The sequence below is a fragment of the Gadus macrocephalus genome, chromosome 16 (genome assembly GCF_031168955.1).
Source record: "Gadus macrocephalus chromosome 16, ASM3116895v1".
NCBI classification, from domain to species: domain Eukaryota; kingdom Metazoa; phylum Chordata; class Actinopteri; order Gadiformes; family Gadidae; genus Gadus; species Gadus macrocephalus.
In genome coordinates this window covers 7,834,873-7,850,050 of record NC_082397.1, presented here as the reverse complement: position 1 = coordinate 7,850,050, position 15,178 = coordinate 7,834,873, and the positions used below count along the sequence as shown (strand labels likewise).

Here is a 15,178-nt window from a genome sequence, read left to right as displayed (position 1 = left end):
ATGGATGGCTACATACATTATAGAGTTTGGAAGGATATTTAAATTGCATGTAATTATTACTTAATTCAATTCTTACCCGGTAATGTTGGAAACCCATTCATGTTTTAAAGAATTCAAGAGATTTCATAGAGAAATGTCAAAAGAGGGATTGTAAATCACAAAATAGATGGATCAATTCTTCAATAATGCACACACTCACTTCCTGATGTGCTGTGGAATTGCTTCTAGTCTGCAAAGTAGAATGCCATTACATTTGAAAATAGCTTTCTGTTTAAAATGACTGCAGATGATTGATTCATGCTGGGATCGTCATTCTAACGAAACCCCGGAATGGCATGAAAGGCTGTGAATGTCGTTCTGTTCAATGGGTGGAGGTGGACATGGTCTTCACTCTGTCCACTGGACTGATGTGGACTCTTGTGGTCTTCGCTCGGTCCACTGGACTGATGTGGACTCTTGTGGTCTTCACTCTGTCGACTGGACTGACGTAGCCATGTGAGAGCCTCACATTCAGTTCATATTCACATCATGTTTCTCTCTGCAGATCAGTCAGTGAATCTGATTAGCGGGGGCTTTTTGAACAATGAAAAGTCGTGCCCATATTTTCAAATAAATTGTTTTCCCAGCCAAAGCGAGACTGATATTAATTGCGAAACTCAAACGTGATTATCTGGTGGTCCCCTGAGACTAGGACTGTAACTGTAAACTGTAACCAATCTCCGTGCTACACACCAGCTAGGTGACTATTGTAGACAACGATACATCACCTGGTGCTCCATGTTGCCATGCAGGAGACGTCCCTGAATGTGTGTGGTGATGGCTGCTTAACCTGTTGCACACTGGTTGCTCCATGGGCAACAGGGACGCGGCCCCACCCAGGCCCCAGAGTTCGCTCAGACTCGGGGCCAGCTGAGGCGGCTTAAACCAGCCCTCGTCCACACACACTCCACAGTGGTGTTCGCTGTGAGTCGTACACCGACGTGCTCTTCTGACGCCGTCTTCCCTGGGCTGTAGTCCCGGTGGTGAAGGAGACCTGGGAGCAGGAGGCGTCCCTGCTGGAGTACTACAGCGACTACGCAGACCCCTCCATACCCACCATCAACCTCGGGGTGCCCAACACCGAGCGAGGTGAGTGCTGCTCCGACCCCGGAGAAATAACTTTCAGATTCCAGTTTTAATTTGAAGACGCTTGTTGTTGATTCCCCTGTTGGAGAGTATGTTGTGAATTCACATTTATTTTATAAACTCCTTTCCCACATCTACTTTGATTTCCTTAAGCAGGAAATTGTGTTTGTGTTTTGAGTTGCATATGCTTTCAATTGTGCTTCATTTCCACGGTTCTGTTTGGAATATGATCATAAGAGAACAAATCAGGGACCATATTATTCCCCACTTCATTCAGATTTCTACTCCACGAGCCTAAAGCATGTGAAATGAATTCCTCCCGTCGTGGTTGCATCGCATTTGTCTGCCCTTGGCACGGTGCGTAAACAATCGCTTTCTGATGCGAGTGTTCATCCCATCCCCGGTCTCTCCGTCTGCTGCCTGACCCGCGATGCCACAGGGTTTAATAAACTTTATCTAATTTGATCCCTTCTAATTCAATCAAGATGGCCACGCCGCGGCCCAAAGGCGTGCGCTATTCAACTACAGGATCATCAACATAATACTACTACATAATACTATATAGTCCTTCTGTATGTTTGTGTGTGGATTTCAGCAGTGAAGAGACATGACATCTTGAGCATGTTGTGAAAGCATGGCCAGTGTAATTATGGTTCCACGTGGGCTTCACACTTCATGTGTGACACGCTGCAGACGAATGCTGACTACTTTCACTTGACTGGTGTCTTTCGTCAAGTGCAGAGCCGGAGATTCACTATGAAAAAAACGAACGGCCTCTTTTAAAGAGAGCTGCGAGCGGGGCGTTTGGGTTTCAAAGGGCTCAGGAGTGATTGCGCCGCTCCTCTGATTTGCTGGTTTGATTGTTCTGACTGAATGGCTCGCTGTTCCCCATTATCATACAACGGCGCCATTAATTGGCTTGTGACAGCTGAAGGGCAACGAGCATGAGGCTGACCGGCATTGGGAGACTATTGGGCAGCAGCTGGTGGCTGGGAGACGGAGGGCGCTGGGGGACATTGTGATTGAGAAACAATGTCACCTTTTGTTTAAAAGTACACAATTTTGATTAGTGCAGATTTAATAATGGCTGCCTCTCCCATTTGTTTCCCCTAAAAGTTGACCTTCTGCCGCCTTTGAATTAGCAGTGTTTCAACCGAGTTTACCTGAACCCCAAAAAAAATATTCTATTCTCTTTTCACGTTGTAGAAAGATAGAAGTGTGGGCTGGGAGAGAGAGAGAGGCAACGACACATAGCCCAGGACCACAGAGGGGAATCGAACCGGGGGTCGATACGAGCGTAATGGGATACCACACCGGCGGGTTCAGCCCATCAATCCACCGCCTGTCTCACAGCTTCACTCTTCTGCCGCTGATCGCCATGGCCCAACGTCCCCTATGGATACGGTGCGTTGGCTTTCCTCGCCATGCGTTCCACGATGCGTGATGCTCGGGGCTAGCGTTACCGCCGCCAACACCTGTGGCGGCGGTAGCTCTCTGCGGTCCGCTGTGTGTTTCCGGCGCGGGCAGAGCTTGAGATAGAATATGTGATGCGCACCGAATTCCCAACCCATGCGGAGGAGCATCCATTCATAGCGCCCCACCGAAGAGCGCGCACACGAGCCGCTGCAAACGCACTGACATTTAGCTCAGACAAACGGGTAGAGCGAAGCACTTTGTCAAACTGTTCCCTGGACGCCTACGCCCCTCAATCTCTGTCTGTGGTATCGGGGAGCTAGTCAATCTATTTACATGGTGGTGCTTTGGTTTGCTTTACTTAAATGTTGCATCGTTAATGTAAAACCTACACGCACATGGGGTACTTTTAATACCGAACTTACCCTACTTTTTTTTGCCAATTATATGCATGCTCCCAAGTGGCTTTTGAAAGAAGCTTATCACATTTTGGGGAATTGAAAGATTAAATACAAACCGTGATGCAAGGCTGTTGCAAATATTGAAAGGTGCATTACAAAGGAAACCGACTAAAGACACAGTTTCTTCACAAAGACTAAACACAAGTGGGGGGAAATTGTGTGTGTTGTTCATGTAGGTCTCGGTTTCCCGAGCTTTGTGAGGAACGTACATCCATATAAGTGGGTGTATTAGATTACATATGATTATGTCCTCTTTGTGTATGGCTCATACGAGCGATCCTCGAGTGGATGTATATACCGTACCTATATATACCCTCCCCCCACTTACATGACTGAAGACGTAAACACAATTTCCAAATGTATTTATTTTGGCTTAATACTATCTATCCATCTATCCATCTATCTATCTATCCCATAGGATAGTATTTATTATATAAATCCTTTGAACGTATCAAGGTGCATCTGAGGTTGAACATGTTTTGTTCAAAGGAAAGTTATTACGTCAGTTGGTTTCACACTTTTACGCCTCAAAACGACGTTTCCCTTTGTTGGACTCTATCCATTAGCGGTCATATATCACAGGCCAAACACTCTCCCAGATAACATTTAGACGACGAGCCTTGGCAGCTCGGGCTGTTTCTGTGAACGGCGCCAGGCGTGGTAATGACTGAATCCACTTAATTCATAACTTGTGTTGAAACAAGCGTGGCCAGGTGCTGCCCTGGGGGGTTCAGCACCTCGCCTGCCAGGGAAGAGCCTCCAAGACGGATTAACAGAGCCTCAGAACCAAATGAAAGCAACGCCATGATGGAGGGATGTCTGTATCAAATCAGTTATCACAGGGAGACAGGGGGCTTGGGGGGGGTGGGGGGGGGGGGGGAGGGCAGGATAGTCTGGGGGGGGGTGTTAGGGCAGAATAGTTTAGTGGTTAAGTTGGTTGCATTTATTTTATTTAATGAAAGCAAATGTTTCTGCAAGTTCCTTTTGATGAGGGTTAGGAAAGTTCTAGTAGCTTCTTCTAGTAGTAACATTCAATGACACTCGAAGTGTGTTGCTTGTTATAATTATATTTTGTTGATCTTGAAACAACTCATTAATTTCATCTGACATATTTTTAAACGAGCTGAACATCCGCCACAAAAACATAAATTTGAATCATGACAAAAAGGCATGACGGTTTTATTTCAGTATTTATCTCAAAATGTCTAACGTTCAGTGCTTAGTCTTCTATCGCATCCTCGGATGAATTGAACCCCCAGAAATAGTTTTCTCCATAAGTGTTCTTAGCATGATGCTGCCAGATTCCATGTCCTATCAGTCTCATGATTTTTAGCTCTCGGAGGCAGTTGTCCGCGACGCTGGCCGGGAAACAGAGGAATGTTTTCCCAGCGGCCTGCCGGTCGGCAGCTGAACACCTGCAAGACGGAATGTGTTGCTCTTTTATTCCCATCAGCTGCTCAAGGTGTCCTGGATCCCTTTATTTACACCCGGCAAGGGGAGAAGGCAACGATATAGGGGGGAGACATAAATAATACAACAGGCCCACAGCTTTGTGATAGCTCCCTGGGGAAGTTTTCCCTCCTCATCCCCCCCTCCATCTCCCTCCCTCCATCTCCCTGTAGTAATGTATTAAGATTCAGCCGGAGTGAGGAATCCATGTGATCATTGTGGATAAGCTCCCCTGCTGGTTTCGTTTCTACGGAGACCCCGGAACGTTCCACTCTCTCTCCTCCAGTCTGTGCTGTCAAGCCCTCTCCCATCGAGAGAGAGAGAGAGAGAGGAGGAGAGAGAGAGATGTAGCTATATTTGGTATCCTAAAGTACAAGGATTTTCTTCACTTTGGAGATATTTTTTAACCTTGGGATACTCTTTTCTTGTCCCCTCGAAAGCCTGCCCTTTTCCCCGGCGCAAGATGAAGAGCTGTCTCACTCCGGCCTGATGGAAATCCAGGTTCTTTTTAAAGTTCACAGCCGCCATTAAAGCCGGCCTGCTGATTGAAAGGCTGGGTCTCCCATCAGTTTGACAGAGTATTGATCTCTGCCTGGTTTTATATTCTTAATTTACATAAAGAATATACCATCATGATGTCACCTACATGAGTTAGAGACTCACCTACCGTATTCACCGACCCAAGAGAAAAAGACCAGAAGCTGTTGAGACATAAAGTCCTCCCCAACGTCTGAGACAACTCTGGGATCAAGATGGATGGATGGATGGATGGATGGATGGATGGATGGTTTTCGCTCGGTCCTTCTTTCAAATTCGAGAGGTAAAATTCACTTTGTGAAATAACCCATTATAAAATACAATCAAATAATATGTCAATGGCAGACGGTGGGCAGATGAATTAAATAAAAGTATTCATATTTTCAATATGTCGAGTGAGGAGAGGGGGCACTAATGGAGCTCTCTCAGACCGTGGCGTGGGGCTGCTCCAACCAGCCATAGGCTCCAGGCCTGGGCTTTGCATACGAGTGTTCGTGTTCGCCCTCTGGTGATCCTTCCGCTCCTGTTGGTAGAGTTTAACATTTTTACACATTTGAGACCTGCATTTGAACCCCACCATCGATCCCACTCCCATCCCGATATCCCTTGAATCCCAGTTCCCCTTAAATCCTTAAATCCCTCTTATCTTAAGGACTGTTCCTCACCAAATCAGCCTCCACCAAAAATTACCTTGTTTTTTGACTTGCAGCCTATTTTCCCTGGGTGTTGTCAGGACCGGACATCAGGCGATGTCACGGTCAAAGGAACGATTGGCTTTAACTTGCTGTTCCACCACAGACTGCCGTGAGGCCAGTGTGGTGGTGGCAGGCTGCTCTCCGCCTGCAACAGCTGCCAGGGCTGCAGAGATCACACTGACCAGCCACAACACCGCATGATCAATGGATAGGGTGCTTCACTGTGAAGTTCCCTCGGAGGCACTCCGATTAGAATCTGTGTTGGGGAATCTATTGATTATCCTGCCAATGTTTGATTAATGTGTGTCTTTGTGTGTATGTATGTGTGTACGTGCCTGCACGTGTCTGTGTGTCCGCGAGCGTGTGTGTGTGTGTGTGTGTGTGTGTGCCGCACGTGTGTTTGTGTTTGTGTGAGTGTGCCGCACATGTGTGTGTGTCTGCGAGTGTGTGTTTTTCCACGAGTATATGTATGTGTGTGTCTGCGAGTGTGTGTGTTTTTCCACGTGTGTGTGTGTGTGTGTGTGCGTGCAGCCGGGAGTATTGCATTTCACATATTGCCTTTCTGTGTTTTTGAATCTATCCTGCAGCGGCATTTGTCATCATAAGCCCCTCTGTGTCAATACCTGTTCATGTACTCCTCCGTTGAAACCGTCTCTCGTTTTGCAGGCCACTGTGGGAAAACCTTCGCCATCCTCAAACAGTTTGCGAGCGGCGCCGTCCCGGAGACCAAGTGGCTGATCATCGTTGACGACGACACCCTCATCAGGTAGGCTCTCTCTCTCCTGTCAGCCGACCGACCGACACATTCAACGCTAAAGTGCTTCCATCTCCCAGACGGAGCCCCCCCCCCCCCCCCCCCCCCCCCCCCCGACAATCCTCCGCAGCCAATTCCCTCCCTGCTGTGATGACAGAGGAACGCGTGTGAAGCGACAGCACAAATTGCTTTGACTGAAATCCTGGGTAGAAGCATTGGTTGTGCCGGCGGCATTACCATTCTGGAGGCTATCCGCCGCAGTAGCTTTAACGCTATCGTCTCAGCTCCTCTGGGCTCCACCTGTATGCCAGGCTGGAGAATGACTCGTCGGTGTGGTTAATAGCCGCAGGAACTGCTAGCTTTATCTGTGTCTGAATGCTAAAGTGGATCTGGTTCTGTCTGTCTGTCTTTCGGTGTGTTTGTGTCTGTCTGTCTTTCGGTGTGTTTGTGTCTGTCTGTCTTTCGGTGTGTTTGTGTCTGTCTGTCTTTCGGTGTGTGTCTGTCTTTTCAGTGTGTGTGTGTGTGTGTGTGTCGCTCTATGATGCTGACTCAGCGTGCCGTGTCTCCCCCTTCAGCCTCCCCCGACTGCGGGCGCTGCTGGGCTGCTACGACGCGTCGGAGCCGGTGTGTCTGGGCGAGCGCTACGGCTACGGCCTCAGCCAGGGCGGCTACAGCTACATCACCGGCGGTGGAGGGTGAGTCCCGGGGTTAGGGTCAGGGCCTCAGCCGGGGCGGCTACAGCTACATCACCGGCGGTGGAGGGTGAGTCCCGGGGTTAGGGTCAGGGCCTCAGCCAGGGCGGCTACAGCTACATCACCGGCGGTGGAGGGTGAGTCCCGGGGTTAGGGTCAGGGCCTCAGCCGGGGCGGCTACAGCTACATCACTGGCGGTGGAGGGGGGTGAGTCCCGGGGTTAGGGTCAGGGCCTCAGCCGGGGCGGCTACAGTCCCTGACCACAGCTGTCCTGACCGCTTGTCAGTGGCGCGGTGATGTAGTTCCTCTGACGGCCTCCAGGGGGGCGGCTGCAGAACCGCCCCCGCCGCCGTTCCTGTTTTCATTCTCCTCGTACAAAGCGATAATCATTCCTGTCAGGGTTTCAGCGGCCGGTTCAGAGAGTTGAAGTTATTGTAGAGGACTGAATGAGTTCTGGCCGTCGATTGGCGGGAGGCGGCCATTCAACTCCCCGCTCTCATTGTGCGAGACGTGGATCCTTCGCCGCCGGCTGCAGAGATCTCAAACAATGGCGTCGCTCCATGGAAGGCAAAGCAGCGCCCTCGCATTTCTGTGTGCAGACCGATGGGCAACGACGTCACAGATGCTAGGTCCATTTTTCCTCCAGAAAAAAGAAAGGCGTTGATCAGAGGACGTGGGGGAGGGAGGGTGAGGGAGGGGGTGGTCCCGAGCAGCCGGGACCATACGGTGCATAATGAATAAGTTATGATTGGTTATTTATGGAGAATCCTATTTAATTTGGCTCAGCCATACACAGATGCGCCCCAGCAGAGAGGGAGAGAGAGAGGAAGAGAGAGAGGGAGAGAGAGGGGGAGAGAGAGAGGGAGAGAGAGAGGGAGAGAGAGAGGGAGAGGGAGAGGGAGAGAGAGAGAGAGAGAGAGAGAGAGAGAGAGAGAGAGAGAGAGAGAGAGAGAGAGAGAGAGAGAGAGAGAGAGAGAGAGAGAGAGAGAGAGAGAGAGAGAGAGAGAGAGAGAGCGCGAGCCTACTATATGACTCAGATGTTGGACACAAATATCTGATGGTTTAGCATCTGCCTAAGGACTCACTAAAGAGTAAATAGAGCGTCAATCTCCACGTATACAGGTACAAACCGATACAGGTGGAGGGCCGCATCTGTCCCGGGTCGATGAACATTAGTGATGGGTCGGTCGCGAACGAATCCCGAAGGTGAACGACGAGAACTGATTCCCAAAAGAAGAGAACTGATTATTCTTTTTTTAAACATATAACCAAAATATGGTCACATATATAAAATATACAAAGAAAACAGCTTTGTCTCCCCGCGACCTTATATTGAGTATAAAACATTCTCATCGATTCAGCCATTGAGAGCAATCGCGTTGCCATGGCCCATGGGTAAACAAATGATAAGGTACCACCACACAAGTTAACTAACGATCGCTGTAGGCTTCAATATCATGCAAGCACTTTATGTTTTCTTTTTATCTTGTTCTACATTACAATTGCATGATTTAATAAAGTATTGTTTTTACCTACCATCACGCGTCTCGTTTGGCCTAGTTGCTAACGTGCTTCACTGCTTATTAGCGCTACTTGGAAGACGCCCTTTAATTCTTACTGCACCCCATTATGTAATAAGGATATTTATGAAAAAAAGGCACGTATGGCCTTTATATATATGCTTAATATTTACACTTAACCTGGGTGATATCGCCAGAACATAGGCTACATGCATGTTGATTAACATTAATTCCATAATTTCCGATTCCCTGGCAAATGACATAACAGACCATCTGACTTAAAGAACGAATCAAACAAACGAATCAAACAAACGAATCGTGATAGTGAACGTAACTGAAAGAACTGATTCCCGGTAAATAATTGTTTTGCCCATCCCTAATAAACATGCCTTTCCGTAGCTCCGATGCCTGTTGAACAAATACACCTGTGACTGGTTAGGCCATGATGCATTGGCTGTACATGATTCCAGTAATTTGGATTCTCATTTATAACTTGAGTGCAACACAAACAGCATGTAGAACGAAGTGAAGAGTTTATCAGCCCAAAGCATAAAGTATTCAGCGTGTTGAATGAAGTCAGGGTTTCTCAGCACAAAACATTAAGTATACAGTATGTTGAATGAAGTGAAGGGAATGTCAGCCCAAAACATAAAGTATACAGTATGTTGAATTCTGCACCAGTATGCCAGCCCGAAGCATAAAGTATACAGCGTGTTCCCTGCTCTCCAGGATGACATTTAGAGTCTCTGAAAGCAAGTGGCAGAAGGGCGCTGGATCTCAGCTGTGCTGAGCGTTTGGAAGAGTGCTGGGTTAATTCAATTTGAAGGGTGTTAATTACTGAAGCATTTCGCACCAATCAGCGGTTTCCAATTTAGTTTTAGTTTTCTGCAGCGGTAATGACCGTGTTTTTTTCTTTTATAGTCTTTTGCTCTCTCCTAAGATGCTTTTTCTCAGCAAGTGGCCAACTCTTCTACCTTCCAGCACAGCAATAAAGAAAAATGTGCTCTCTGTTTGGACTTCAACTCTGCCTCAACCCTCTTTAGCGTCTGCTGGTGACGAAACCTAACGAGAGACAGGACCTCCTGCAAGGAAGAGAGGAACTTAAGAAGTGTTTAAAGTCTGTTGTCTCTTAAAACCTTAAACGCCAGCGCTTAGTGCCGCCAGGGGGGGGGGGGTTTCCTGGGTCAGGAGAAGTTCTCCCAGAATAGTTCAGCTCAGGGTCTGGTGTTGCTAAACGACAGCCCTGGAGCTTCCTCTCATCTGCTGGAGGACAAAATATCACTGAAGGAGTCTTTTCCTCCGGTATCATCGCTGGAGCCAGACGCCGGGCTAATAGCAACCCAGAGGCTTATCTAACTCGGTCAAATCTGCTGGCTCAGTCGCATCGGTGTTGCAAAGAAAACCACCACAGGGCTCTCCAGCTCCCGTACCTTTAGCTTAGAGACTGGCTTTGCTAATCAGCGCCACCCAGAGGTCCAGCCTTAGCATGAACGGTTGGCTCAGTGTATTGGTGTTGGATGGCTTAATGCTAACTGGACCACTCAGGGCATGTCATAAGGGGGACGCAAACTGTAGTGTGAACCCCGTAAAGGTAACTGGGTTGGATTCACAATGCCCCCAACCATGATGCCCTGACTAACCCCCAGCTGCTGCTGAAATGGATCGGATGAGGTAATACTTAATACAACTAAAATGTGGGGGCGCCACAGCAGCAAGTACAAAGAGATACATTGCAAAAATAATTCACAGACAAGCCACCATCGACAACAGCCGTAGTAGAAAGGTGAATGCATAAATAAAAACATTATGGACGGTAGAAGATCAAACCGAGATGGTGGACAGGAGAAAGGAGGGAGTCGGGCCGCACTGGTTCTCCGACCGTGACCACTGAATGACAGACTGTGAGTGACATGGACGTGAGTGGAGCGGAGGTGTTTCTGGATGGAGCGAGTCAGTCCCTGGTAGTGAGGGTGGTGTGTGTGTGTGTGTGTGTGTGTGTGTGTGTGTGTGTCCCCAGCATGGTGTTCAGCAATGAGTCAGTGCGTGGTAGTGATGGTGGTGTGTGTGTGTGTGTGTGTGTGTGTGTGTGTGTGTGTGTGTGTGTGTGTGTGTGTGTGTGTGTGTGTGTGTGTGTGTGTGTGTGTGTCCAGCATGGTGTTCAGCAGTGAGTCAGTGCGTGGTAGTGATAGTGTTGTGTGTGTGTGTGTGTGTGTGTGCAGCATGGTGTTCAGCAGGGAGGCGGTGCTCCAGCTGCTGCAGAGCGGCTGTAAGTGCTACAGCGACGACGCCCCGGACGACATGGTGCTGGGCATGTGCTTCAACGCCCTGGGACTGGCCGTCACACACAGCCCCCTCTTCCACCAGGTAGCCTGTGTGTGTGTGTCTGTCTGCGTGTGTGTGTGTGTGTGTCTGTGTGTGTGTGTCTGTGTTCGTTCTTGTGAATATGTGCGTGCGTATGAGTGTGTTCGTTCTTGTGAATGTGTGCGTGCGTGTGTTTGGGTGTTCATTCGTTTGTGTGTGTGTGTGTGTGTGTTTGTCCTTGTGTGTTACGTATCTATTTGTGTGTGTGTGTCTGTGAGGGGGTATGAGTGTGTGTGTTCGTTCTTGTGAATATGTGCTTGAATGTGTGTGTTCGTTCATGTGATATATATGTGTGTGTGTGCGTGTCCTGTACGTGTGTGTGTGTGTGTGTGTGTGTGTGTGTGTGTGTGCGGCCACCACTCTGCTGGTCCCCTCTCATCTAAAAGCTCCGTCCTGTGAACACCACTCTGGCCCTTCTGTCGGTGGCAGCAGATGGAGCCCGCTCGTCCCCGGGGAGCCCGCGATGTAGATCATGCTTTTACTGTTAAACATTCATTTAAAGCCGAGTCACACGGAGGCGACGGCTGCCACACGCCACAGCCCCGGCTCAGGCGCCACCTGCACGTAGAGCTGTGTGGTCGCAGAACCCCTCAGCAGACGCAGGCTAACCGCGGCCCCCAGACTGCTGAGTGGCACTGCGACGGTACGAGAAATAGAAAGCACAGAGTCCCGTAAGGGTTGGACTCTGAATATCTGCCTCTTCTGACATCACAAGTGGGCGTGTCCACCTAGATTTGCGCTGGATGGATGAGCAATGTGTGCTACAGTCCACATCTAGGTTGACAACGCCCACCTGTGATGTCTGAAGAGGCAGATTTTCAAAATGGCTTGTAATGGCTAATCACACTAAAAAAAGATCACGAGGAGCAGTACGACCAGGATTCAGATCCAGGGAACGAGCATCGCCGAAAGCGCACTCACACAACAGTTCACAACAACCAATCAGTTAAACATTGGGGGATCAAAGGTCCCTCATTGACAAATCATAAAGGACATATTCTTTACATTACTTATACCTGGTGGAATAATCACCCTTAATACAAATACAGTGTAGATGCAAATATACAATAAGGTAAAACACATTCTAACGACTGCTATGAATGCATTATGGTATGCACGTTTAAAGCTGTAGTCGCGTTATGCTGCGCTGCTCTTTACAAGACCAAATGGCTGCCCACTAACCAATGGATGGGAAGAGCCCAGCCGTCGAGCTCCGATACCCCAGTGACGGGGGTCCACTTGGGGTCCTGAATAAGTGAGGTTGTGTTGTGTGTGTGTGTGCGTCCAGGCCCGGCCGGAGGACTACGCGCGGGACTACCTGTCCCACCAGGTGCCCATCTCCTTCCATAAACACTGGAACATCGACCCGGTGGCGGTGTTCAACAGCTGGCTGAGGGAGGGGGCCCCGACCACAGCCCCCCATCAGCCGGACAAGACCCCCAAGACGGAACTGTAGAACCTGGAGCCTCCCTCTCTCATGTTCTGTCTCTGTCTCTGTCTCTGTCTCTGTCTCTCATGTTCTGTCTCTGTCTCTCTGTCTCTGTCTCTGTCTCTGTCTTTGTCTCTGTCTCTGTCTCTCTGTCTCTCTGTCTCTGACTCTGTCTCCCTCTCTCACTCTTGTTCTGTATCTTCTTCCCTCTCTCGCCCGTCCTTGGTCTCTCTGTCGCCCTCGTTTCAATAGTATTCTTCCTCTTCTCTCTATCTCCTCTCACATACACACACATACACACCCACACAGCTCTTTTGCTCATTCTGTCTCACTTATATTCTGTCTCACTCTTCTCTCGGTCGCTCTCTCACAGACTCTCTCTCTCTGTCTGTGTGTGTGTGTGTGTGTGTGTATGTGTGTGTTTGTGTGCGTGTGTGTGTGTGTGTGTTTGTGTGACTCTCGCTGTCTCTTTCTTTGTGTGGGCATGTTTATTTCTTCAGCCAGTGTTTTGCGAACTAATGATATGATATTGAATGGAATTATTGTTGATATGAGTGAATTTGTCTGAGTGCATCCATGTTTTTTATGTAAATTCATGTAAATTTAAACAAATATATTTTCAGAAGGACCGCCCAATTACTGTGTACATGGCTGAACACTTCTGTTGACTGAGGTTTTTACTTGAGTTCCATGTAGGGGTAAGTTGTACGTGTGAATGTATGTGTATATTTATATTGTGTTTATTATTATTGTTGTGTATTATTCTAATTTTGTGAGCCAAAGGTCTCTCAAGAGTGCCCCCATTGCTGTACAGTTTTCTCTATTTTGGCATAAAATATCGACACATAATATGTGCCGCCTTTTAATTCCAGTTGTGTGCCGGTTTCTTCAATGTTAATATTGTGATATATTATAATATCTATTTGTAATAGTGGGGATTTCTGTACTGCGTTTATACAAACCTGATACATTTCATTTTAGTTTATTATGAATGCGAGCAACAATACATTATACATTACGTATATACGTATATAACAAGACCCTTGACATGACCTTAAAACACAATACAGTAGCGAAAAAATAAACAGCAAATTAAAGCTTATATTAAAACATTTAAAAGCATATAGTAAATGATATAAATAATGTCATTATGTAAATAATATTCATTACTTTTGTACGACTGTTTAATACAAACATTTGAGGTTTGAATGTATTTATGGTAGGCCTACTATAATAGCAATAATGATTTAACTATAACTTCTACCACCACTACTGCATCAAAATAACTTCTCCAGGTTATGGGTAAACCCATTACAGCTTTAACCTTCACTTCATCATGCTCCAACTGATGATTTAAGAGCTGCCGTCTCACTTTTTACTCTACACTCCCTTCCATTTCTGGAGGTCAAAAAATACTCACCCGTACCTTGTCACTGCAGAAACTTGTTCTGTAGCTGACCTTGGAGTGTCTGCAAAACAAACCGCTCTTCCACGTCTCCACGGCCCCTTGTTAAAGGTTATTCTGCATTTAACCTTGTGGTGCAGTGCCTGGTTAGTGGTTTTCTTTTGCAATGGAAGTCGCCTGGGCTACACAATGATGATGGATACACAGCGATTTGTCTTTAAGTCTTTATCGTGAACCTTGGGGCAGTCGCTGCCTTGTCAGTTTGAAAATGGCGTCGGTTTTGTAGCAGACACTTTTTTTCTGTTTTGCTAACTCAGTCGAATGCAGGAAATATATTGGTGGCTATAAATCTTCTTCTTTTCTTTGTTTGTTTTTTGTCAACGTTCGGTAGTTATTCAGTTGTAAATATATATATATTTTTTGTAACTATCGGGTTGTTGTTGTCGGGGAAACAACATAACAAACGGTAAAATGAGAGCCCATAATAACTAGTGAAGCGGATTCCCAGCATGATGGTTTCATCTAGGTCATCTAATCACCAGAGGACAACTGTCACGTTCCTGCGATTCACGCATTCTTCCATCTCTCTCACACACACACACACACACACACACACACACACACACACACACACACACACACACACACACACACACACACACACACACACACACACACACACACACACACACACAGGGTCACACACACAGGGACACAAGGACACTTTAACCAATGTGTTTCAATAATTAAACGACTAGGCCTTATATTCATGTGTCTTTATTTGGAATAAGTTGCTTCCTTCCTGAACCCCTCTGCCGTTCACCCCGTGCATGTATCAATCTGGTGTGGCGTCGACCTCAGTGTGTTGACTGGATATCCGTACTGTGAGAGACTGCGGTTTAGATGTATTGGTGTGTGTGCATAAAAGATCCCCTTAGGTGATGTCTAAATTGATCCAAAATAAATCTTTCAAGAGCCGTGGGAGTCTGTGAGTGTGTGTGTGCGTGTGTGTACGGGAAGGGTGGAGAATGAGGTTTAAGTCGAGAGAGTTGGTAAAAACAAAACTAAGCGGAAAACAGATCCAGCAGACATCGGTGTCAGAGATTAAGCTGATATTTATTAGTTGAAAGTCAGCCGCAAACGCTGCATGCTTAACCGTGAAAGCCCTTTGAAGCGATGGGTGAGAGGATAATTGGCCACGCTGCGTTATCCCTTTACGTCTGCTTCACATGGCGCGGTACGGTGTCGGCGGCGGTTCGTAGGCTAAAACACGGCGCGGCTGAGCACTCGCGTGGAACGGAGCGTGATGTGACAAATGGAGGGTCACATCGGATGGC

The 15,178-nt window shown here is 47.5% G+C and overlaps 1 protein-coding gene across 1 annotated transcript in view; it reads left to right on the top strand.

Moving 5' to 3' along the window:
- The window catches only part of LOC132474085 (beta-1,3-glucosyltransferase-like), a 48,945-nt gene extending 35,660 nt beyond the window's left edge, over positions 1-13,285 (top strand). Inside the window, exons 11-15 of the mRNA XM_060074514.1 lie at positions 1,015-1,128; positions 6,347-6,446; positions 7,010-7,129; positions 10,866-11,010; positions 12,296-13,285. Coding sequence (XP_059930497.1) covers positions 1,015-1,128; positions 6,347-6,446; positions 7,010-7,129; positions 10,866-11,010; positions 12,296-12,463 — 647 coding nt within the window. The 3' untranslated portion in view covers positions 12,464-13,285. The remainder of the gene's footprint in view (positions 1-1,014; positions 1,129-6,346; positions 6,447-7,009; positions 7,130-10,865; positions 11,011-12,295) is intronic.
- The last annotated feature ends 1,893 nt before the right edge of the window (positions 13,286-15,178 follow it).